Consider the following 25,146-nt stretch of genomic DNA (forward strand, 5'->3'; position numbering starts at 1 on the left):
TTTGTGTTCCATTTTATTTGCATTTTTCAATAACTTCCTCCTCGTGCTCTGTGAAGTGAGTGTGTGAGAAAGTTGGGAGAGGCTTCCCCCCCTTCACCTATGACCAAATGCCACGCCTTGTACTCAGCCCTGGATTTCCGCACATTCCACACATTCCATTCCATTCCATTCCTTTCCATTCCTTTCCACACGCCTCTCGCATTACACAAGAGAATTTAAAAATCGGTTAACCGACCAAGAATCAGGGGGAACTCCCCTGCACTCCCCCCTCCCCTCCCCTCTCTTTTGAGAGAGAGACGCGACGACTCCTTTTTCCATTGAAAGATGTGTTGGAATGTGACGCAGAAAAAGGGCCCTGCCCGTTGAGGAATTCCCCTGAAATTCATTGATTGATCGATTGATTGATTGAGTAAGCGATTTGAAAGGTATTGGCCTGATAAAGAAAATTATACGCCTGAATGTCTATTGACAAAAAAACGTTTTCTAATGTGATTTTCTGTAATTCTTAATTTATTTATTTTTTTTAATTTATTATTAATTATTACAGATAAAGATAAAGAAAATTATACGAGTGAATGTCTCTTGACTGGAACTTTTTCTAATTTGATTTTCTGTAAATTTGCTTCAATATAGTGGGATTTTGTTCTTGAATTAATTTTGTTTGAATTTTTTTTAAAATAATTTTTTTTTTAAATAATTTTTTTTTTATTGATTTTTGTATTTTTTTTTTATTTAATGATTTTTGTATTTTTTTTTATTTAATGATTTTTGTATTTTTTTTTATTTAATGATTTTTGTATTTTTTTTATTTAATGATTTTTTATTTATTATTTTTTTTTTTAAATTATTTATTATTTATTTATTTTTCTTTTATTTTCTTAATTTTTTATTTATTTTCCTTTTATTTTCTTATGTTTTTATTTATTTTCCTTTTATTTAAAAAAATTTATTTTCCTTTTATTTTCTAAATTTAATTTTTTTAAATATATTTTTTGCATTTTTTATTTACTTCTATGTGTTTTTATAGTAAATACAACGATTTTCTCTATAATTCCACTCTGAAATTCCATGACTTGCGATCAAAAATTGCATTCAAAGACAATCCGAAGAATGAACCATTCAGTAAACCAAAGAACGAACCACTGAATGAACCCCAGAACGAACATATTAATGAGTCATAGAACAAACCATAGAACAAATGCCTTTTCCTCGTTTCAAATGGCACTCCGTCAGCGAGACAGATTCTCTGTAAACGGGAGGGAAAGGGGAGGGTGCCCTTTTATGTACATATGACACTTTCCTGAAGCTAATCTCATGATCATGATCATCACCATCATTGAAATAGTGCCATCCTTCAGCGATGATCAATAAAATTGTGTAAAAGATTCCCCTCCCCCCTGCCGTCCATTGCACATCCATCGACAGTTCGATCTAATGGAAATGTCTGCCACACAACCATGCGAAGGGGGGGGTGATGGAGGGAATCGAGTGCATAGGACACCAGGAAGATCTTTCTCCGGCCACAGACGGACGCTCTTGACTCGAACAAAAAGATACAAAAACTTTGTTGACTTTTACAGAAAGAAGGGATTGGGATTGGGATTTGTAAATGGAAATGGGGCGGAACCCTGGCTGAGGAGGGTTTTCCTCATTGACATGCAGAGTGGCGGCCTTTGATGGACAATCGGGAGGCAGAAAAGTGCGACAGGAATAAAGGTAAAAGGTGCCACAAAAGGCAGGGAGTTGCGTCTTCAAGGCAGAGGCTCAGGCACAGGGTCTAGGAGGATGACTGTACCTTTTCACTGAACACCGAGAACGAACCCCTCTCTCCTTCTCTCTATGGAGAGATTGTGCCCTGGAATTGTCAATTGCTGGTATCATTTATAAGAGGGGGGAAAGGGAAAACTCGTGTGCCAGTGTGCCCGTGTGTGTGAGTGTTTTTCCAACCACGTTATGCGCCAGTGCACACCAGTGCTCTCCCTCTCCCTCTCTCTCCCTCTCTCTCTTTGTCGCTACGATCCTTACTCTCTTCGTATCGTATCGGATCGTGCAGCTACCTGCTTTGCCTGCTCTTGATTTAAGGTTGGTGCTGTACCTGGGAACCGAACCCTCAGGATCTCTCCCTAAGCCCCGGACTTTTGCCTGTATCTTCTATGGGAATGTTCTCTGTTTTTTCCACCCCTAACATAAACACTGGAATGCCAACTGAATCATAAAAGCGCGCTTGACAACAAGTTGGGATTGTCCATTGCATAGATACTTTTTTCTTTTCGTTCTACAGGGTACTTGTGGGGTTTGAAAATGCGACATAATTAGGGCAAAAACATAGCAGAAATGCTTTAGGATGAGATTTTAATGGGACACAAAACTGATATTTTGGGATCTAAAATGCCAGTAGAAATGGCAGAAAAAGAAGGCCTAGAGATGGGGGAAAAATTTAGAAGGATTACGGAGTGTTTTTTAGGAATATTCAACCCAAACTATGGGTCTAAATGGAAGCTATAATATTTAGAATGATTTTTTAGATTAATTTCAGTAGAGATTGGGCTTGAAAATTGATGAAATTTGGAGCTAATGTTTGGAAAAGCTTTATTTTTGAGTGTTGGAATGCATTACGGAGTGATTTTTATGAAAATTCAAAATATTTGTGGTTCAAAACTGACATTTTGATATCTGGAATGGGTTTTAAGTGTTATTTTGGCCAAAAAAGGGTTTGCCAAAGGGTTTCTGAAACCAAGATCGCACTGAGGGATTCATCTTTATTTTTAAATAATATTATAATTGATAAGTAAATCCCCCAATACTTATAGAAAATAATTATTTTTACTGAAGTGAACAAATTATTCCTAGAAATAATATACACGGGAAAACAACGTTTGCGGGGTCCCCTAGTATTCAATAAATATCTAAAAATATCTAGAATCTGGAACCAGTAGATATTTTTTCTTAGTTTTCTTCATTTTTGACTTTTGCGGACTGTGACTCCTCTTTCAATGAAATGTCCTCATTATCAATAGGTATACCCTCGTCTAGACACTGCCAGACACCAATGCATATTTCTGGTTATTGTTCTTTTGTTTGCTGAAATTTCGTTGATATATTTGCTTAAGAATTCCTTCCGAGGAGGAGACGTCATTCCACTCCGGAGACGATGACGACGACGACCCAGTGAATGGTGTCTCATTGCGGCACACAAATGAATGCATAATAGATACTTAATGTCCTCCAGAGTCTCGGTCGGGATCTGTCGGATGTGTCTGGACTGCCTGCAAATTGTATCTTTTTTTTTTCGGTGGTTTTTCTTCAAGTGCCGCCTGCCGCCTCATTGAAACTAATTATTATGTACATCTGAGTGTCTGTCAGTCTTCTATCTGTCTATCTGTTAGGTCTTCTATCTGTCTGCTGGATGATTACCTTTTCGGCTGTTTGTTTTACGGTTTTTGTGCTATTTTTGCACCTAACGCTCGGGGGCAATCTTTTGGCCTTGTCTCTGGGTCTCTGGGTCTCGTCTTGGCCCTGTTTTAACAGCTGCAAACTTAACGCTTTGCTGCTGCTCCCAAAAGTAATCTTCAGATAATTACAGAAGATGTTAGATCTTATCCCAGCAGCTGTTCAATTTATGCAGGTCGTTTCTCTCACTCTCCCTCTCCCTCTACCACTATAGATAGATAGATAGATACACTATCTTGTACTGGAAAATTGCATCATTATTTCGTGGATAATGTTCGAAAGTTGACATGAATTTGAATGTTTTTCGAGGGCATTCCACTGGAACATTTGTATCTCACTAGACGATGCACTAGATTGTATCTACAAGTGTGCTACAAAGTGCTGCAAAGTGCTTCAAAGTGGCTACATTTCCACAAGATTCAAATTTCAAACCCATTTCAAAGAGTTTGGTTATTTTTGTGTATCCAAAAAGTGAAAATTTGGTAATTCCTTTGAGGTAAATAATTTATAAAAATTTATTTGGGTATATTTTCTGATATTTCAAGAGAAATTATGGGAAACCATGAAGAAAAAAGGTTCGAAAGTAATTTTTGTTTTGATAATTTTATGTAAAACCATAATTCAATGAAATTTCTACTTTAATAGGGTCCACTTTTCCCAGAAAATAAAAGATTAGAACAAGCGGATTTTCCAACTAAATCTTAAATATTTTGTATGAAATTTCTGTACTTTTTGTTGTAGTTTTGTAGACATTTTTAACACCTTTTAGGCAGATCCTAAAGAAGAAAGAAAATTGTTTTTCTGGCACTAAAAACATTGAAAATTCACCTTCATTTAGGCTCTGAATATGATCCTATTAATCGTGCCCCTTCTATGGATTTTTATAGGTTTTATAGATCTGATAATTTCCATGGATTAAATATTCCATTTGGTTTTTTGATGGAGACCCCCCCCAATCATTGCCACATAGCGAAAGTATCTACGAGTTTTGTGGCAAGAGAAGGTCAGTGAGAGGTCTATCAAAATTGAATTAAAATTGAGGGAAGCCTTGAACCAGTGGCAGTTCCAAAGACAGAGGCAGAGACATGGGCAGGCATTAAATCAAATTGAAATATTAATTGCTGTGCAACATTTTGGGTAAATCCAAAGAAATCATGCCACAAATCGAGTATCAAAGGTCGAAGAAACTTTCGTTAATTGCCAGAAACTCCCGACCAATTAAGCATTGGAGGGGGGAAGGGGGGGTTGATTGGGTCATTCGGAGACACACAGATGGGGGGGGAGGTACTTGCAACATTCCTCGCGACACACGTAGTAATGGCCAACCGGTTCCGTTTTGGAATCCAATCTTCAATCTTGCATCTGGCATCTTCCGAGTGACATGACGGGCCGCCGTGCGTCTGCATGTGGCATGCGGCATTTCATTAACTCCAGACTGTTGGCAAATTTCAATATTTCATTGCATCGAGTATTCATAATTGCAACTGCAACCTGCCACTGCCACAATCCAAGTGTGTGTGTGTGTGTGTGTCTGTGGAGGCATGAAATATTTGCAATTTCCCATTAAATTTGAAAAGTATTTGATGTGGGATTTGATATGTGAATGGAGTCCATAATAATCTATACAAAAAGTATCTAAAAAGATAAAGGATATAAAGATCCTAGAGAAACCACTATAAGGCATCCCTTTCTTCCTTGTAGGATATGTCCTCCAACAGAACCCGCTTTATGGCACCCCTTCCCCCGTAATTTGATAGGTTTTTGATTGAATGGAACACCATATATCCCATACGAGGACTAATGAAGCTACTTGTATCGAAAACTATTCACAAATCAATCTTTTTTCCATCCCAACTCAAGAAACTCCAGAAATTAACCATTTATTGGATCCTAACTCAAGAAACACTTCAGAAATCAATCATTTATTGGATCCTATTTCAAGGAACATCCCCTAATTCTATAGAAATGCTATAAAACTTGGTATTTACAGCGGAATGCTAAGAAATTGGAGTCGTAATCGAGAGATTTATGAAAGAAGAAACGACTCATAGATGTAGATCGGCAATCAAGTAATTTGAGATGGGATTTTTTTTGGATTATAAGCAAAAATTTGACTAAGGAACGAGCTTGCATTGAAAACAATGCTCTGTGTTATCATGAGACGAGCACAACTCAAGTAACTTGACTTCCAACGATCTAATGGCAATGAAATACGAAATCTAAATATTTCAGATGCAAATCTAACGAAATTGAAGTCATTGCAGATAGAAGGGGAATGTACTCTTCCTTAAGATTTATTTTTTACATTTTGTCATCTAATCTGGGAGCCCAATATGAATATGGAACTCTGTTAGGGGAAAACCTCAAGTAACTTGACTTCTAGCCGGCCGATGGTCATGAAAATGGAAAACTATTCAGATCTAAAACCACAAGAATTTCAAGCCTTTTAAAGGAATCTTTCATAGAGTTTATGGCACAGGCGGAGTTTCACTTGGCTTTCCATTTCCACATCCACTTTTATGATTTCGATTCGGATTTTTTCTTTCACGTCAATTGAAACTTTATTGGCAATTGTCAATTGTGGCGCTGCTGGAGTGTCGTCTGTCTGTCGCTTTATCGTTTTGTACTCTTTTAATGTCTATCTGTCTCCCCCCTCCCTCTCCCCAAATGCATTTCTCCTTCTCTTTGGCTCTCTCTCTCTCTCTGTTTGTGTCTTTTATGGGCGTTGTTTTCGGGGCGCGAGTGAAAGTTTTTCGCATTTCCAAGAAGCACGCCCTGAGATCTGTCCGTCTGTCTCTCTCTCTCTCTCTGTTGTCGTATCTGTCAGATACATTAGAAGTAAGTACATGGCCATTTAGCAACTGCTGATGGCACTGCCACTGCCACAGCCGCACTGCCTGCCTCTTCTGGTGGCAACATCAAAAGCCAGCAACAAGTTCCGCCCTGGCCATAATTTTTCCCACATTAAATATGCACCCAATGCGGGAATTCTTTACCCGAGAAGGGGTTCGGGCTGCGGTTGGTTTTGTCTGTACAAATACAGTGCGTTTCGCTATGCTATGGAGTGTGAAAGACACAGAAGAAGTCTAGGGATTCAAAGGGCAAAAAGAGAATCGAAAGAGTATTTTTTGGTAAAAGGAGTATTATCAGAAAAAAGAGTATTTTTTGAAAAATTAGTATTTTTTTTAAAGAAAAGTTAGTATTAGAAAAAGAAGTAGTTTTTAGAAAAAGGAATACTTAAAAAAATATTAATTTAATTTTTAAAAATAAAATAAATAAATAATAAATAAGTAAATAAGAAATATTTAAATTATAAATAAACATTAAATCAATAAATAATAAATAAATAATAAATAATAAATCAATAAATAATAAATAAATAATAACAAAATAAGAAATAAATAAATAAACAAATAATAAATAAATAAATAAACAAATAATAAATAAATAGATAATAAATAAATAATAAATAAAATTTTTCAAAATATTTCACAAATTAAAAAAAAAGATTAGTCTTTTAGAAAACGGAGTATTTTTTTATAAGTATTATAATAATTTGTTTGAAGCTATGAGTATCTTTTTTTAGTAATAGGTGTATTTTAGGAGTAGTAGTAATATTTTTAGGAGTAGGTAGAAGTATTTCAAGCATTATTTTTGGGAGAAGGTATCTCCAGGTATCTTTCATTTTGTTCTTTTCCATCAACATTTGATCTTATATCATTGTTCTCGTTTCATCTTAAGTTGATCTTCATTTGTGATTGATTTCTAAGGAATTTTCGAATGGATTTTTTATTTTGTATTCCAAGCGGACCTTTCTTCTAGGTCCTAACGTCATTATATCTCCAAAGACTTAAGTTTAAAAAGTATTCTTATGGGCTATATGGAATCGACTCTGACAAAAAATTAAATTACATGAAAATAATCATGTATTTAATGATTCAAGGGGGTTTTTATGTTTATTAATGTCATTTCCCCTGTAGTTTCTGTTCGGCCACAACTGTCTTTATGGTTTCATAACGCACTGTATGTCTGTGTAAATCAAATGCATTAAACAAAACGCAGGCAGGCAGGCAGGCAGTTACGTCTATTAACCGGTTAATTGCTTCCTGGCCTAATTAGGGAGCACCAGCATCGTTTTAGCCACAACAACAATCTCTTGGAAAGAGCTCAGCAACATATGCAAAATCCACACAACAACAACAACAACAACAACAAAGCGTTGTCTTAGCCACGTTAACATCCCAGTAACTGTTTCTGCGAGTCTCTGTGCCTCTCTTTGTGCCTCTTGTTGCAAATATATTTTGTCCCCTTCTACTGTCTCTCTCCCCCCCCCCCCCCCCCATTAGTGTGGCCAGATTGTACTTGAAGTGCAGCCACACCTTTGTGTGTGTGCGCCTCTCTTTCTTCTCCCAAAAATTTCACACTTTGTTTTTTAATTAAACAGAAAATTCAGAGATTTCTCTTTTTTTGGTTTTTCGGTTTATCTTTTTATTTGTTTTTTTTTTTTTTGCTTTGGAATAATCATAAAATCTATATTACTGCACACTTTTTTTTTTGTTTTTTATTTGATTGTTTGTTTTGTTTTGTGGCCAAAAGTTGCGTAAGCGATTTATGCCAAGAGAAAGTCAAATTTATGGCCAAAACGGCGGCTTGGAAGAGAGGCTTTGGGAGTGGAGTGGCGGCTTAATTATGTCATGAAAAGTCGAGGGAAATTCGTTGTTATTTTATGCATCATTTATGCTGGGAGTAAAGGGTTAAGGGAAAGGAATAAATGGCAAATTATAGAACTTTTAAGGCAGTTTATAAGAAGATTTTGTGGGGCTTATTAGGGGATAAAAGTAAGAGATTGAATTAGGAAATATATCATATTTTTTGATGGAAATGGCAGTGCTGAAAATATATCACTGTTTGAAGGGGAATAAATACGAAAAGGCATTTAAATATTTATATTCTTTTATGGAAATTATAGAACTTTTCGTTCTTTTTGGAGGAGTATTGAATGGGATTTGTAAGCCTGTTAAATATTCGATAGAAATCATGGAACCACATTATTCCCTGGAAGTCAAATAAATTACAGGGTTTTTGGGGAAATAATGAAAATAATTGGAAAATCTTTATGTTCTTTCGGGACAATCTTGGAAGTTATATTACAGAACTTTTAGAAATTTTTTGAGGAAGAATTGTCTGGTTTTTTGGTGAATAAAAGGAATACATCTTTAGGACTATTTTTGGATATATTTTTCCAGCATAATATAGCAAAATATTTAAATATTTTTAATCGTGCTTGTGCTTACAAATCAATGAAATCTTCTTATGCCCTTGCCTTGCCTTTCCTTCAACGATCCATGCATCTATCGTACACGGCTAAACGATCCATGTAACCATCGCTCAGGGCTAAATGCTTCGATCACGATGGTTTAAACCAACAAAAATCACAGCAGCAGAAGAGGAGTTTAAGGAATCGTAAAAACTTTCATAGACTGTTGGGGAAGTAAACACTTAATTTAATACGAATTTTATGAGATGATCACGAAAAAGAGCTTAAAATAAACATAGAAAGAGAGAGAGAGAGAGGTAAGAAGAAGATAGAAAGATACATATATGTATCTGTCGAATCTGAGCCTTAGCCTTCGCGTTCGTTCTTTGCCTCAATCGGAATATATTGAATCATAATTATGCATGCCTGAGCATCCCATACCCCATGCCACATGCCCCAATGCCGCACCCCACACACGACGATGATCCGTGCATACTTGATTAGCTAATTTCCCCATAAATCTTTGGGGAGCAGAAGAACCCCCGAACCCCAACCCCTGATGTCTGCTGCTGCTGCTGCTCCCTGGTACTCTCTGGGTGTGTCTTTTGGTGTGTAGACTGTGAGAATGTGCCATAGACAGCAGCAGCAAACTACTGCCGACCTGAAGATACCTGGTATTTGAACAGAATGTGTATCAACAGATAGTGTATCTATAAAAGGAGAGAAGGAGAATTGTAGATTTCTTTTGATACCATTTATACTTCCCTTTAGCCCCTCAAACTCTCAAACATCCAATAATCTATGAATTATATTGCATTTTTGTAGAAACATTTTTATAATAAATACCATTTAAATGCTTTTATTTTTTCTTGGATTTAAAAAAAAAAAGAGATCTAATAATTACAGAAAATTTTTAAGTATATTTTCTTTGAGTGTTAAACGTGCTCCCTTCGCCTCCCTTCCATTATCTTAAAAAAAAAGCATAAATATTTATCCCTTAAAATACATTATATTACATTAATATTCCCAAATATTAATTCAAAAAGTTACCATTTTTGTTATATTCCAAGATTTACAATTTTTTTATTCCGCATTCAAACATTTTTTGTCTAATAAATCCAAATTTTTTTTTTTTAAATACCAAAAATTTGTTTATATTAAAAAACACCAAATTCTATTAAAATTAATAAAACTTTTAAACTTAAAAAAAAAAACTAAAAAATTACAACTTTTGTAAAATACTAAACAACATAATTATATGTGTAATATATTTTTAAATAATAAAAAAGAAAAATAACGTAAAACTCTGAAATTTAAAAATTAAAATTATATATATTTTTTATGATGCTGTTTTAATATCTTTTTCCACACAGAAACCTCGAAAAATCAAAGGTTATTTTAAAAATCACAATTATTATTATTATTAAAAAATTCCTAGAAAATATCTTCCTCTTTGGGCAGACCTTCGTTCCGAAAATAATGACCCACCCAGCCATGACCTACATTTGGCCAAAATCCAAGTACCCTCCGCTGCTCGCGCGTACAGGGTATTCGGGTAAAAATAACTACTCATACCAATACCAATGCGTTTATATTCATGAATATTAAACAATGAATAACTTAATTATGCGCGCATGCAAAAATGCACAAATATGGCCGAGAGAGGCGGGGCCCGCCGCCCCCCTCTTCCCCAAAGAATTGCCATTTGCATGCATTACTCAGACGATCCATAGGTTTTTCTTTCTTTAATTTCTTTTCTTTGTTTTGTGTTTTTATTGGTGGGAGAGGCTTTGGGTTGCGTGCTAATTGCGGGCTGTGTAAATATTTGCCAAAGATATTTCTATCCCAAGAGACAGAAAACAGAAAACATAAGTTTTAAAGAAAAACAGAAACAGAAACAGAAACAAACCGTAAACGGAAACTATTTACCAACTTTCACTTGTTTGAGGTTTTTCTACCGATCCCGCCTCGCGCTCCCCTCTGTTATCTCTCGTATCTATTGATGATATTGCCCACAAAATTGTCGTGTTTGTTGTATCTATTAGCTCTGGAATCTATTAGCTGTGGTATTCTGTTAATTAACGAGATGTGGCCCCTACGAGTGCCATTTTGTCCCACGCTTTTCTGCCCCGCCTGGCCCCCTGAATGGCTTCTACTTTTATCGGGCAACAGGTTATTGACTGATTATACATATTTATGGCTTTATCTGGCCATTGCCTTATCTGTATCTGTAGCTGTATCTTTATCTTGATTTCTTATTTATATATTTTTTTCACTTTTAATTTGTCATTTGTATGCCCAGAGCTTTGGTCTTTGAGTCTGGTTTTCTTAGGCGATCTTTAGGGAATACTTGATCTAATCTTTACCTTTCTTTTGTGATGATTTTTGGGGAATTTATTATGGGAACTTTTCTTAGGAGACCCTGGAGGACGTGGAATTCTAAAGTTTTGGGGAATCTGCTAAGGAAAATGGTATGGGTCTTCGGTTGGAGAGCTCCCATAACTATCTCTAGTTTTAAGACCTTGAAAACTTAGGATTTTCCATTGAAGGACATATCTGTACTGCTGTACAGCCAGTGGCTAAACCACTCTGTGAAAATATAGTAGAATCTGGTGTAGTAATAGTAGAAAGCCTCCCTCTTGTGGTGATCTTACCTCTGAAAACCCATTCCAAACTCTGTGAGTGTTAGCCGGATATACATAACCCCATTAGAGTATGGCTATAATTTTTCCTCAAATTTGACTAGAAATAATTCCATAATTTAATTTCACAACATCCCAGAGATTAGTCACAGTTCCTCCCTCATCAGCGAACTTCTGATTCCATCCGTAACTTCCTCTTCTTTGAATTTATTGTACATCGTGGATCGTACATCGCGCTGACTCAGCTGATGCCCCGCACTCTTTAGTCTTCGCTTCCAGCCACCCACCTGCCTACTGCCCTGTCCTATTCAGGGCTCATTAAAAATTACTCTCTCAACCCAATTCCAGTAACCAATTAAGCGTGCCCGCCCGGCAGCCACAACAGAAAGAAACAGAAACCCGGCAACAATGACAACAAACTTGACTCACTGTGCTCCCAGTGAACATACTCGTACGCACAGGTACAGTGGTCTCTGTGCCTTGAGAACCAGCTGAGATTCCCGAGGAAATAGTTAGACAGGAACTAAAAGTAGCCGAAATTGTGGAAAAAACAAGTTTTTAGTCGATTTTTATAGAAATATCCAAGCAGAGTAAATGGTTTGAAGGTCTGTAAAACGATTTTCATCGAAAAATCCTAAAGAAAAGCTTGAAGATTTGTAAATATTAAAATGTTTAAGGGAAAAACATGAATTTTAATAGGTATTTTATTTGGCTTTTTCCTCTTTTTTTTTAGCCTTTAGATATTCGTTGTTGAAATTTGAGCAGTAAATCTTAAAAATGGAAAAAATACTTCCAGTTATTAAATAATTTGATTAAAAATCCATTAAAAAAAGCTTAAATTTTTACATTTTTTTTATATAGAAATAAGTAAAATTTGTAAATTATATGGTGGTAAAATTTATGGAGGAAAAACCTATGGAGCTGAAATTTCCAATATCCTTTGGTGGCCAAAAGTATGTTTTAAAGTTTGTTTTTTTCACAAAAATATATTAGAGATTTTTTAGAGACGAATCTCTAGGATTATAAAATATCGGTGGTAATTATTTTTTATTTTTCGCTTATAATTTAAACAAAAGTTTTATCCATACAGAGACACCACTGTACTTGTACTCGAATGTACCTATGTGTGTAGATATATATTTCCCACTCCGTTATTGTCTGTGGGACTGAAATTTCTTTGAGCTCTTCCTCTTGTCCGTCCATCCCCCTTCCCCTGCCCCCTGCCCCTTCGCCTCGCTTATCGCCTATCCGTTGGGCGGTCAACAAGCCCAAAGGCGAACGCAAAAAAAAAGTGTTAAACAAATAATACCCGCAACAACAAAAGCAACAACAACAACAACAAACAGCAAAAAAGAGTCAACAACCACAGTGGTATGCCGTTGCCTTTTGCCGGTTTATTGTTTTTGGTTTTTGGTTTTCGTTTTGCCTCAAAGGGAAAATTGTTTTCATATTTATTTTGCGAGCAGCAACAACAACAGCAACGCCAACAACAGTTACAGTGACTAAACAACAGAGAGAAAAAAAAAAATGCAAAAAATATAACAAGAGCGAAATATCAAAGCACTTTTCATCCGAAGCGCTGAGAAATGTCGCCAGAAATAAAATACTGTAAAATCGGATTATGGCAGCAAAAGAAAAAGAAGCAAAGCCAACAAAGAAGAGTGAAGTGGGGGGAGGCGTGCAGAGAGGGAGGGGGAAAGGGTACTACAGGTGTAAGGTGTGGTAATGAATCACAAAGAAGAAATCACAAATCTATGGATTGGCCAACACGAAGTCCCCTTTGGAAGACTTTTAAAGGTCATCTAGGGCGTTGGTATGTGAGCAACCCCAGTAGCTAAAGGGTATCCCAAGTTCGTTTTGGGCTACTAGAATATTTCAAAGTTCCTTTTTGTGATTTTGTTGTGCATTTTGCCGACTCTTGTTTCGCTGACTCGCAGAAAAAAAGTGTCACAGGCTTAAAGCCTAAGAAGAAGCCACAGAAGAGTAGAACAGAAGGAGAAGTGAGCAAAGCAAACAGCAGAAAGGCGGGTGAAAGAGAGAGAGAGAGACAAAGAGCAATTCACTTAAGCAAAAGCAAAGGTTTTTCCAATATTTATTCCGGACTTTTTTCTCTGGCGTCATTTATTGAGGTCTTGGCTTTTCTGATCCGCTAATTTACCGTTGCTTGAGGCACTTGACTTACTGTCTGTCTTTTCCATTGACTTTCAATTGGGCGCGGCCCCTAGATAGCACTTCCCATTCAGGTGGCCGCTTCCTCTCTCTGGACTGGATGCTGCTCGTAAAGAGGAACTGCAGATTAGTCCCCCCCCCCCTGGCCGTTTCCGTTTGTTTTACAAACCCACTGACCCCGAAACAAATTTCAAATAAGAGGAAAAAAGCACTTAAACACAGCAAACAAAAACAAAACAAAAAACTGCAAGCAGCAACAAGTTTTGCAGCAGAGCAGCGAGCAGAGAGAGGGGTGCAGAGAGGGGAGAGGTGTAGTCTATTGCCGCGCTGCAGGTGCCAAGCCGACAGCTGCACACACACAGAGCGTCAGAGAGGGCGACGAAGTGGAGAGGGAGGGTGTGAGTGAGTTATGCCTAGGCCAGCAACAATTCTGCCTGTCCCAGACCCCATTGAGAGGTGAAGCTTCTGAGAAGCCAAGCTACTGCTGCCGCCCAATTGATGCAAAAAGCAAGGGGTATGCCGACAAGGTGAGGCATTTGTCGGAGATTGCTCTCACGATAGGCAAAGCAGAGACGAGCAATGGAAATGCCTCACCTTTCTTATTAGCTTTGCTCGTGACTGCGCTGCTGCGACGCCCAATTGATGCGAAATGTTTGCCGACTGCGCTGCCTCCGCCTCAGCCTGCTCGCTCTCTGGTTCTGGCTCTCGCTCTCCCTCTCCCTCTCTGCGCTGTCGTCTTGGTACATTCACCTCTCTTCCTCCTCAATGGACAGGGCATTGTTGCTGCTGCCGCTGCTTATGCACGCTGGCTTGCGGTACTTCTGTTACAGTCGCTCTCGTGATCTCCCTCCCCGTCTCTCGCTCTTCCTCTGCAGTAAGCGACATTTTTCTTTTGTTGCGGTTTTCCGGCTCGTTTTATTTCGTTTCGTTATCTCTGCTTGCGATCTTTTGGGAGCACTGGCTGCTCGCTGCCTGCCTGCTGCCTGCGCGCAGTCGCAGAGCAACACTTTTGTTGGTGTAAATGTCACCTTTATGTCTTTTTAATAATGTTGTCCGCAATTACAGATGTTGTGACTCCCTGCCACTGCCCTGCCACCGTCCCTGTTCTTTTTTGGAGGCACAATTTACATACATATTTCTGTTTACTTCTCACACGGAACGGAACCGGAGATTATTTGTCCATCATTTTGTATAATTTGTCACATTTTTTGGGGATCTGATTGCTCTTAATGAGTATGGGAAAATACGAACTGGAATGGGATGGTAAATGGATGATAGATAAGGAACTAGATTTGGGAACAGCCACTGATGGCGATGCCCTTCATTCGTCATGGAATTCCAGGGGTTCTTCTATCCAACCCCTAATAGAAACATGTCCCGGAATTTTGGAAACCATAAAAATACCCAAACATCAATATAAAACCCCATATTCGATGGTTACGCCTGAATGCAGCAAGGAATTGGAATCATGGAACAGCCCGACCCTTGCTTAACCCTTGAACCATGAACGAGAGAGAGGGAATACCAAAAGTTTGAAACGCAATTTCCACTGACAACAGAAACGCCCTCGCCCGCGCCCTCGCCCTCGCCCGCGCCCTCGCCCTCGTCACGGACTTCATAAAGAGGAAATTGTGAAAATAGCTTTACTTAAATGGTACTCCTCATCAACTATTGTACTGCCCCCCCCCCCCCCCCCCCCCCCCCCCCCCCTCGATCCGCAGGGCAGCGACTCTGCTGAACCCTCTACTCTCTCGAGAACGAACCCCTACCCTGCCTATACGGCGACAGCGACGTGTTCCCCCAAGCAGAACCGTTGACGGTTATTAAACTACATAAGAAACGAAACAGAAACAGAAACATAACAAGAAGAGAACCGGGAAGAGGAAGAAGAAGAGGAATACCAACAGGCAAGAAGACACCCAAAGTTTATAGAACTCCCAAGAGAGAGAGAGAGAGAGAGAGAGACAGTTCAGGCATAGTTCCGCTTCTTGACAACACTTTTTTGGAACTCTGGCACTGGATGGGCGGATAAGGGGGATACACGCCCCAAATAACATCTTGTGATGTTATTTGTACAAATGGAATGAAATTTTCTGCTTTGATGAAGTTATTTGTTGAGGGTCGGTGGGTTCTACCACCAGATATGATCATGTAATGGAACTTTTAATTGGTTTAGAGACGGGGGACATTCATCAAATGTTGACTCAAGCAATCATAAATAATAACTCGACTCTTATCATAGATCCACTAGCCCAAAAATGGGTCCAAGAATGCCAAAGATACCTGACGAAGACACGACTCGCAAAAGTTCACCCCCCTCCTCCTTCTCCCACTTTGTTTACATTTTCCCAATGGAAATTCAAATGTTTGCAACATCTGCGGCAAGTTTTTCCATTTCCCTTTCTGTTTACGGTGCTTTTTTCGCTGGAATAGTTGTAAACCTACAAAAAGATCTAAATTTATCCGAATGTATGGTTTATTGTTTACAGATAGACGTCGGAGAGCTGCCACAAAACGGAGTCACACTGGAGTCACAATACAGTAAACTCTCCCAAAGACACACAGACACTAGGAGGAGCGTAGTCCTCCTCCTGTAAACCCAGCCGCCCCCCCCTTCGAAACAGTCTCTGTACAGTATGTCCCATGATAAGAAGATGTTGGATCGCGAGGCAGTTCGTTCAGTGATACAGCAATGGAATGCGAATCGATTGGATCTGTTTGCGCTCTCCGAGCCCGATGAGGTATGATCTATGATCTATGGCTACCCCTAAATACTGGGACTAATCTGCTTCTTTGTTTAGAACCTGCTCTTCCATGGCGTTATGCGGTTTTACTTTCAAGATGCCGGCCAGAAGGTGGCCACCAAATGCATACGCGTGGCCTCAGACGCCACCGTCACAGATGTCATAGGTGGGCAAGCGGCTGACAGCTCCACAAGATCTCACTTTATCTAACATGGTTTATCCTTTTGTGATCCCTAGACACCCTGATTGAGAAGTTCCGTCCCGACATGCGAATGCTGTCCGTGCCCAATTACGCCTTGTACGAGGTTCACGCCAACGGGGAGGAGAGGCGCCTCAATGCCGACGAGAAGCCCCTGCTGGTGCAGCTCAACTGGCACATAGACGACCGGGAGGGTCGCTTCCTGCTCAAGAACATCGACCAGAAGACCACAGTGAGTATTGTATTTGCTGTCCAAGGACCCCCGCAAGAAGAGCCCATTATAACCCACTGCTTTGATCCTTCGCCACAGCCCATCGAGCAAACAGATCTGAACTTCAAGAGGAAGCTCTCCAAGCGGGAGAAGAAGGAGCAGAAGAAGAAGGAAAAGATGGCCAAACTCAGCTCCGATCCGCCCACCGCGAACGGCAGCCAGTTGGGGCTGGGCAACGGCCTTGGGTCGGGCTCCAACTCCTCGCACATGAATGGCAATGCGGGCGGCAGCGGGCCCGATGGCAGCGACGCTGTGGCCGGGAAACTCTACACGGAACTGCCGGAAACCTCGTTCACGCGATCGATCTCAAACCCGGAGGCCGTTATGCGGCGACGGCGACAGCAAAAGCTCGAGAAGAAGCTCCAGCAATTCCGATCCCGAGACGGAGGACCCGACACGGGCGGCACCCTCAAAATCTACGGCGAGAGCCTGTGCCAGGACGTGCCCTACAAGACACTGCTGCTGTCCATTCGGGACTGCGCCCAGGCGGTGGTCAGGGAAATGCTCACCAAATACGGACTCGAGAAGGCGGATCCACTGCATTATTGTTTGGTTCAGGTGGGGATTTGATAATTACGAAAGGAGAGAGTGCATCGGTGCTATGGAAGGGAGTTTTGAGGGGCTCTCAGATGGTTTACTGAAGGTTCTGGAATGAGGAAAGGGTGATATGTCTTAGAAATTGTAATAATTAGATGTCGAAAGGCCAAAAATTGCAATGTCAGATGAAATTTCAAGGCTATCTTCCAGTTTTTTGTTGCTCATCTTATTTGTATATTGTTCATTGATAAATTCTATTAGTTTTTGGCTGAATTAGATCTGTTTTAGCTGTGCAAATATGCGGATAATATTTTGTAGGTAGAGAAATTACCTTTTATTGAGGAAATTGATGCAAAAAATGACTTATCCCAAGGAAATTTATGAAATGTTGCTAAATCCGTTTGAAATATAATCATTTTGAAGCAAAAGTTGCATAGAAAAGAAGATAAAAGATCACTTATCAACTAGATGTATCCATAATTGTTGTTAAAATTTAACAAAACCATTCCATTTAACAATATTTACCCCGATTCCATTTATATACGAGTTTATACGCGTCATGCGGAAGCTCCCGTCGGTCGTTTGGAAGAAGGGACGTTTCGGCTGGGCCATCGCTTGGGCCACTTGAGTGTTTACTATGTTATAGAATATTTGTAGTAGATATGGGATATTCTACCCAAAATCCATTCAGTCTATTGGCTGTAGAAAGACCATAAGTATAGGATCAATTTCCGGAACCTCTTTAATGTTAAACCGACACATAAGAGATGCCATTGCATCTACCATAGAATACTTTTCCTTCTTATAAAGAAAGCCCTAGAATATAAGTAAATTTTGGCTTTAGTTTCCCTCCCTGAATAGTCTCCATCCCCGCCAGACTCAGAATATGTCCTCTCTATCGTCTCGGACCCATATTAACATTCTCGTATACCATTCCACAGGTCAACAGCGATGGAACGGAGTACATACTCGACGATGATGAGTGCCCCCTATCGATACTCATGAATCACCCGACGTCACGTGGTGAGTGCCCTGCTTTTTTGCCTGTTTCGAAAACCGTTTAAAATCAATTTCCCTCCACTTCATTCATAAATATCCTTCGGTATCCTTTGGCCTGCAGTTAGAGACTTGTTTTATCAATAATTATGCTCCACTAAAGGCGGCCGTCACCTGCCTATCAACAGGAACCGCCGAACGGACTGTTGCTATTTGGTTATTTCATATTTTTCCGAGTGGGAAAATTCTCTAAGGGGAGGTCCTGACTGGGGCCGAAAGGCCTTTAGTTGTTTGCTGGCATCTCAAAGCGGTGTATCGTGATTTTATCGTTGTTGAAGTGAATATTAAGTGAATATTAGTATTAATATTGCGAATACTCATCGAAATACGTTTGATATTTATATAAAAATAATAATATTCATCAAGGAAATATAAAAGTCAACATGAAAGATGATTTTTGTGAGAAACTACGTGAGTTTGCAGTCCATTTATAAGCAATTGTAAAACGAATCTCTTAAGCCCGAAACGTGCCCAAAAAGTCCTATTTTGTCTAATTTACTTGTCCTTATTTGTCTTGTGGTTATTATTTATAGACCCAAAGCACTCTTTTGGATTTTTGTTCCAATTTCTTTCACCTTATTTTCATTTTCAAAACGTTGATCATAGTTTGAATATAAAGATACAAAAATATTAACAATACAAATAAAAAACAAAGCACCCTAAAGATATACAAATTTTCCATAGGTTTCCTGATATTTCCGTAATTTACTTAACATTTTTTAAGCGATTTTTTCAAGTTTTCTTAGACTTCTTTTTTATATATATTTTTAAATATTTTAGTTCTTGTACGTAGAATCACAGACAGCAACCAATCATGTTTAGAGCAAACCGTTTAGCGAGTGCAACCACCCTGTTAGCCAGGACATACACCGTTTCCAGCCAGGACTAAATTTCGTAGCAGTCAGCTTACGTCAAAACAATGAAAGTCAAATTCGTTTTAAAATTTAAATTGACTTATTTCTTATTCGAAATTGATTTAATTTGAATATAGATGTTTTTTAATTTTTGAAAGCAAATCTTAAGTCTCAAAATACTTCCAAAATAGGGTTTTCTTCGCCATATTTAATAATTCACGAACTGAAAAGAAAATGAAATAATTTTAAGCGCAGGCGCAGCAATAAAAAGTAATGTTTAGGAATGTAAATATGTAAATATTATAGGTATAGCTGTGTGGGGTGATACATCAGCATTAAAAGGCAACAGCAACAGCAACAGCAGCACCATGAAAATGACAGACACAGAGGTTTCCGGGTCGAAAAGTCCCGGGAAAACGCACACACAGACACACCGACAGGCAGGCAGGCACCTGGCGCTCAGACATGAAATGAATTTTGCCAAAACGACATACTTTACATATAAAAGTCCCTCTGGGAATTGGAGAGAAGGGACGATAAAAAAAAACTCAAAAAAAAAAAAAAAAGAGAAAAGGAAAGGCAAAAGTATGAACGAAATGTGGATGCTCTTAGACTGAAAAGAATGGCGTTAAAAGCCATTCAATGATGAAAACTTTAGGATTATTTGGTTGTCATAATAAGGATCGTTTCCCTGAAATAAAAATGAACTCTTAACCCCCGTGGATGCGCCCCTACTTCGCCCTTTTACCTCCCCTCTATGACAATCCCCTCTGAATCATCGAGATATCCTACCCTTTGGGGCCTGCCTGGCACCTTTGCAGCCATAAACTAAAGCGATGATCATGAAGGACATTTAAATAAAGGAATATATTTTATATGTAAGCAAAACTTTGGGCGGAAATGTTAGGGTGCCATCTGACACACAGGAAGCCGCCCCGCTGGGTGGCACCACCCCCCATCCCCCAACCGCTCATAATAATTGACATTGGGAAAAGGTCCTTTTTTGCCGTTTGTTTGGCGAGGGTCTCCACATTCACGACCACTTAGCAGCCACATGTTGCCTCTCTGTGGGGCTCTCTCTCTTTTTTTTTTTTTTGGTGGCTCCCCCTCAACCCCTGGCTCTGGCTTGCTCTGCGGCACCTCCTTGGGGCGCCCAAAGGGCAGTCCAAAGGTGTAAAATGCAAATTGCGGCCGTTTTCGTGCTGTTGCTTCTGTATATCCTTGCAAAGGGTATGACGATTCTGAGCATCATTTGCTCCACGTCGAAACTGTCGATAGATAGAGAAAACATCGCTTGAGAGCCAAATACTTGTGGGGAAATCTGCAGAAATCCGCTTTCTCTTTTGGCCATGGCTCTTAAAGGGTATCAAATGCTTCGCATCCTCCAGTGCTTGCCTTCCTCTTGTTGTTGTCTGCCGCTGGCGTTCTGCTGGTGCTCTGCTGGCGCTCTGCTGGTGCTCTGCTGGTGCTCTGCTGCTGCTCTGCTGGTGCTCGGCTGGTGCTCTGCTGGTGCTCTGCTGGTGCTCTGCTGGCGTTCTGCTGCTGCTCTGCTGGTGCTCTGCTGCTGCTAATTGCTTGACGCTTTTGCGTTGCCTACTTTTGTGTGTCTTTCCCTCCCCCCCTCTCTCTCTCTCTCTCGGGGGGAAACAAAATGTTTGCTTAAAAAATGATGTTGTTGGTTTTTCACGCATTTTATTTAGACATATTTTTGTGGGGGGCACAAACACAGCCACAGCCACAGACAATCAATGTGGGTCAACATTTCCCCGAGGGTTCCATCAGCAGAATGTGGGTCATATTTCAGGTTTTTGGTCTTATCGGAAGGAAGGAAGTGCGTAATCTGGGGGAAATACTTTAAAGAAACATAAGACTATTATAGGGGGAGCTCCATAGAACTAGAGTCCTGATTCAATTATAGTAAAAGCCACAATTTGGATGATATAGGGCTCATATTTCCAGAAGCTATAAACACGGTAATTATCTACATAAATACCAAAAATCTTCTCGGTCCAATAATTATTAAAGGTGGAAAAGGGGGGGAGAACTCGTATCTCGCTCTCTGCCTCCCCCCTCTGGGAGATAAACCCCCTCTCCACCGAAACCCTCGTGGCACACTTAAATTCTACGAAACACCTGCGACTGATTGCCAAACACGAAACATCCCCGCATTCCAGCATTATCTATGAGTCGGAAGGGGGTGCGAGGGGGGGGATGCCCCACAATGTTTGTTTATACTCGCTCTCGTGTGTTCCCTTTTGATTATGTTGTTGCTGTTGTTCTCTTTCGAGGCCAAAGTCGGGAATTTAGTGGATTCTCTTAATATATTTTCAATATTTATTGCCTTGACGAAGAGAGAACGAGAGAGAAAGAGAGAAAGAGAGAGAGAGAGAGAGAGAGACCACAATTTATATGCTCTCTCTGCCTGCCTCCCCGTCTCTCCCCCGCCCGTTGGCTCTTTCTTTTCTTTTGTGTTTCGGTGGCGTCGTTTTGGGCTTCGCTTTCGGTCTGAATTTTTGGTCGAGTTTCTATGTGGAAGAACAGTGGGATGGATTGAGGTTTATGTGGATTACAATTTCGATGGAATATGTATAGAAAATAAACAGAAAATGGGATAAATAGGGAATATATAGAGATATGGATGGATGGCCTCCTTGATTTCGATTATTATAATAATTAGAAAATTATAGAATATGTTCTAAAATTTATTTCAATTATTATAAAATTTAGAAAATTATAGATGTGCTCTAAAAATGATTTCAATTATTATAATATTTAGAGCAATATCAGAATATGTTCTAAAAATCTTTCTTAACAGATTATATCTTATATTTTTTAATAGATAGTTTTTAGATCCTTATTTTTGCGAATTAAATAAGAAAAAGCTTTGAAAATGTGACTGGAAATTATTATATATTTTTTTCAAGTCGAAAATTTGTATTTTATTGTGAAAAAGTTTTCTGCTACTCTTCGTGTCAATTTAATCTAGTTTTTTATGTCGTATTATGATATTTAGAGTATTATATAATATGTTCTAAAAATCATTCTTCAGATCAGATTATATCTTATATTATTTATTTTTTTTTTTGCGAATTAGTTAGGAAAAATCTTTGAACAGATTTCTTGAAATAATCACCAAAAGCCTCTCACTGTCGCTTTTCTGGCTTTTCTGGTCTAAATGTCAGGATTTGCGGAATCCTCTCTAGCCCACATTTATTGCCTACTTTTAAGCGGTTGGCCATCAATAAGACATTTCGCTTGAAAGCTTCTCAAATGCTTAGAGCCGGCATCTCCTGGCTTCCCGCCTGGGGCACCCACTTCTGGGTCTCTCTCTTGCGTGGCCCGTTCGTACGTGGGCTAATGGGCATTCCTTCGAGTGTCCCACCTGAGTGGCAGCTCCCACGCGTTTATTTGGTCACTTGAACGTTTGAGCAATATCAAAAAATTGTTTGCCTGCATCCTTGGCGGAGGAGGAGTGTGGGAGTGCTTTAGGGCCACCACACACGCACTCTTCCAGTGTCCCGTTATCTACGCCGTGCACTTCGTTGCCGTCACAGTCACACACGCACACACGCACGCACGCACACACGAGAAGCCCCGAAACAAAGCTCCCGACGACGACAACGATTCTGGCAGCGGCAGCAGAGGCGGCACACTATGGTCCGAACGACCACTTTTGTTGGCCAAAATTAATAACTCCCGAACGGAACAAGATTTTTTCATTTAGTTTTTTGTATTGGATACATATAATCAATAAGAAATGGATTTAAGAAAAAAAATGGGTGTGGCACCGCCCCTCTTTTTAATAATGCATATTTAAATTTTTAGTTATAGTGAAAAAAAGTATTAAGCATATTTTATTTAAGAAAACGGCGTTGCACGACTAAAAAAAATTTTGATTTAAATAAAAATAAAATCTTTTAAAGGTTTCCGTAAATTATTGCCGAAATCCTTGTCTAGAAGCAAGGTTAACGCCTCGTTAAGTGAGATACATATGTGCCGGCTTTCCGACTGGGTCCTGTACAGCCTTACGAACTTAGTTAGCATATTTGGACATAAAGATAAATGTATTATAACAAAGGCTTGTGGCCAATCCACATATTTTCGTTCCAACATCTTTGAATTTTACCGGCATTTGTTCCGGTATGTTGCCAAACGGTAACAAATTTTCTTGCTGGTATCTTCAAAAGCTTTATTAATTTCATATGATATGTCGCCTTATGATCCGTTTTCAAATAATTGATAATTTTACCCTTCTCTGAATTCCATTCGGCAAACAAATCTGCATTTTCGAATTTGAGGTTATGCTCTATTAATGCAAATTCCAAGAATTGTGGTAAAAAGTGGCATTTCTAACTATATACATTTCAAAAAGAATTTATTAATCTACGACACAGAAAAGGTTTCAGGGTGGGACTAGGTAGGACTCACTTTGTACACCTTTTCAAAAATTACTTTTCATTACAAGTTGGCACATGTTGAAGGCCTCACTTTAACCTTCAATTACGAAGACATCAGAACTACTAGAGACAGTTAAAAACTCAAAACACGTAGTAAGAACCCGACAGATTAAGATTCATCAAAAAAATTTAATCACGTCTTGGCGTTTTTCAATTTTTGAGATATCTAAAGTGGTTATTAATTTGCCACTTTTTCCCTTCACGTGCTTTACTATAAAAACAGTTGGGTTGCACAGCTGATTTTGCGAATGTGGCGCCATCTATGGAAATTTCTGGTACGCAGATTTAATGGTCGATCTTTTTCTAATGCAGAGCGATCAAAACCAGGTTTCAGTTTTGACTTTGAAAAATTAGGTTTTGGCCAACAAAAGTGGTCGTTCGGACCATAGTGCGGCAGCGGCAGCGCCATCAGACATGTCCAGACACGTTCAGTCATGAAGTAATGCTGCTCGGGAAAGCACCGACAGCGCGCATGTCGTCGTGGCCGTAGAGTAACGGTAAAACACGAACATCGGGCACCGCAAGCCAAAGCGAAACACCACGTTTACCGGCAGCAAAGCGGCGCGGCGGCTGCGACGGCAACAGTTTTATTTGATTTTTCTGGAGACAGACTGACACCTTCACGGATGTCTCCAGCATCGGCTCCAACGTTACTCCTCTGAGGGTGGCGGTGGGGGGTAGGGGGACACCCGGCGCTTGATGCATACACAAAATTGATAAAATTAGAAGTCGTTTCGTTTCGTTTCGTTCCAATTCAATTCAATTTGTGACGTGCCGCGCCGCTTTCGCCGTTTATCGCCAAGTGATTCTCGTCCGCGGGCCGTCATGTAGGGCGCGACGGCGCGACTGACGCGAAGAGGACGTGGACAGGGCCCGCCGAGGGCTGGTCACAAATTGGTCTCTAATATCCCCCACCAGCAGCGAGGAAGGGTTGCAAAATGATGGATTGGGGCATAAGACGTAAGTGCCTGCCCATGGGGGATCATTCTCTTTGGACACTTTTACCCACAGATATTCCCAATAGAAACATCACATGGCAGAGACCACTGTACCCCCCATAGACCACGAAACTTTCAACGCATCCAAAAAAGTATGCTATCGAAAAAAGTTTGCTCCTTGAAGTTTTTTTTGTTTTTTTTTTTTGTGAGTGGGTTGCTAGATTTTTGAAATATTTGCGTTGTAACTTTTTTCGATTGTCATTGAAAGTTATTAAGCGGCTGAGGTCGGACGGACCCCAGATACTTTACGGAAATTGAGTTGCAAATTGGTTTTCGCTCTCAGGGATAATGAGAGCTGATTGGGTGCGTGTCCTTCGTAGGTGGCCACACTAGGCTTGGGTTTCATGTGGGCTTGATTGATATTTGAAGGTCCTTCCTTGGGGGCAGAGAGGTTCCCTTGTTGAGGAACTCAAGTGCTGTAATTATTGACTTAATTGCCCCGATCCTATCTATATTTTAAGATGGCGTGCTAAGGGCATAAACCATTTATGGGTTGATTGTTTTCTTTGCGG

General features: G+C 39.6%; 1 protein-coding gene across 5 annotated transcripts in view; it reads left to right on the forward strand.

Annotated features, from left to right (window-relative positions):
* Positions 1 to 25,146, forward strand: part of LOC6591374 (afadin) — a 61,151-nt gene that overhangs the window by 4,247 nt on the left and 31,758 nt on the right. For all 5 annotated transcript variants that reach the window (XM_026984663.1, XM_026984664.1, XM_002017203.2 and 2 more), the window contains exons 2-6: positions 16,008 to 16,259; positions 16,320 to 16,428; positions 16,500 to 16,693; positions 16,772 to 17,290; positions 18,211 to 18,292. In XM_026984663.1, coding sequence (XP_026840464.1) covers positions 16,155 to 16,259; positions 16,320 to 16,428; positions 16,500 to 16,693; positions 16,772 to 17,290; positions 18,211 to 18,292 — 1,009 coding nt within the window. In that variant the 5' untranslated portion in view covers positions 16,008 to 16,154. The remainder of the gene's footprint in view (positions 1 to 16,007; positions 16,260 to 16,319; positions 16,429 to 16,499; positions 16,694 to 16,771; positions 17,291 to 18,210; positions 18,293 to 25,146) is intronic.

Source organism: Drosophila persimilis, unplaced genomic scaffold (genome assembly GCF_003286085.1).
Source record: "Drosophila persimilis strain 14011-0111.01,24,50 unplaced genomic scaffold, DperRS2 tig00000000-arrow-pilon, whole genome shotgun sequence".
In the NCBI taxonomy this organism is placed as follows: Eukaryota; Metazoa; Arthropoda; class Insecta; order Diptera; family Drosophilidae; genus Drosophila; species Drosophila persimilis.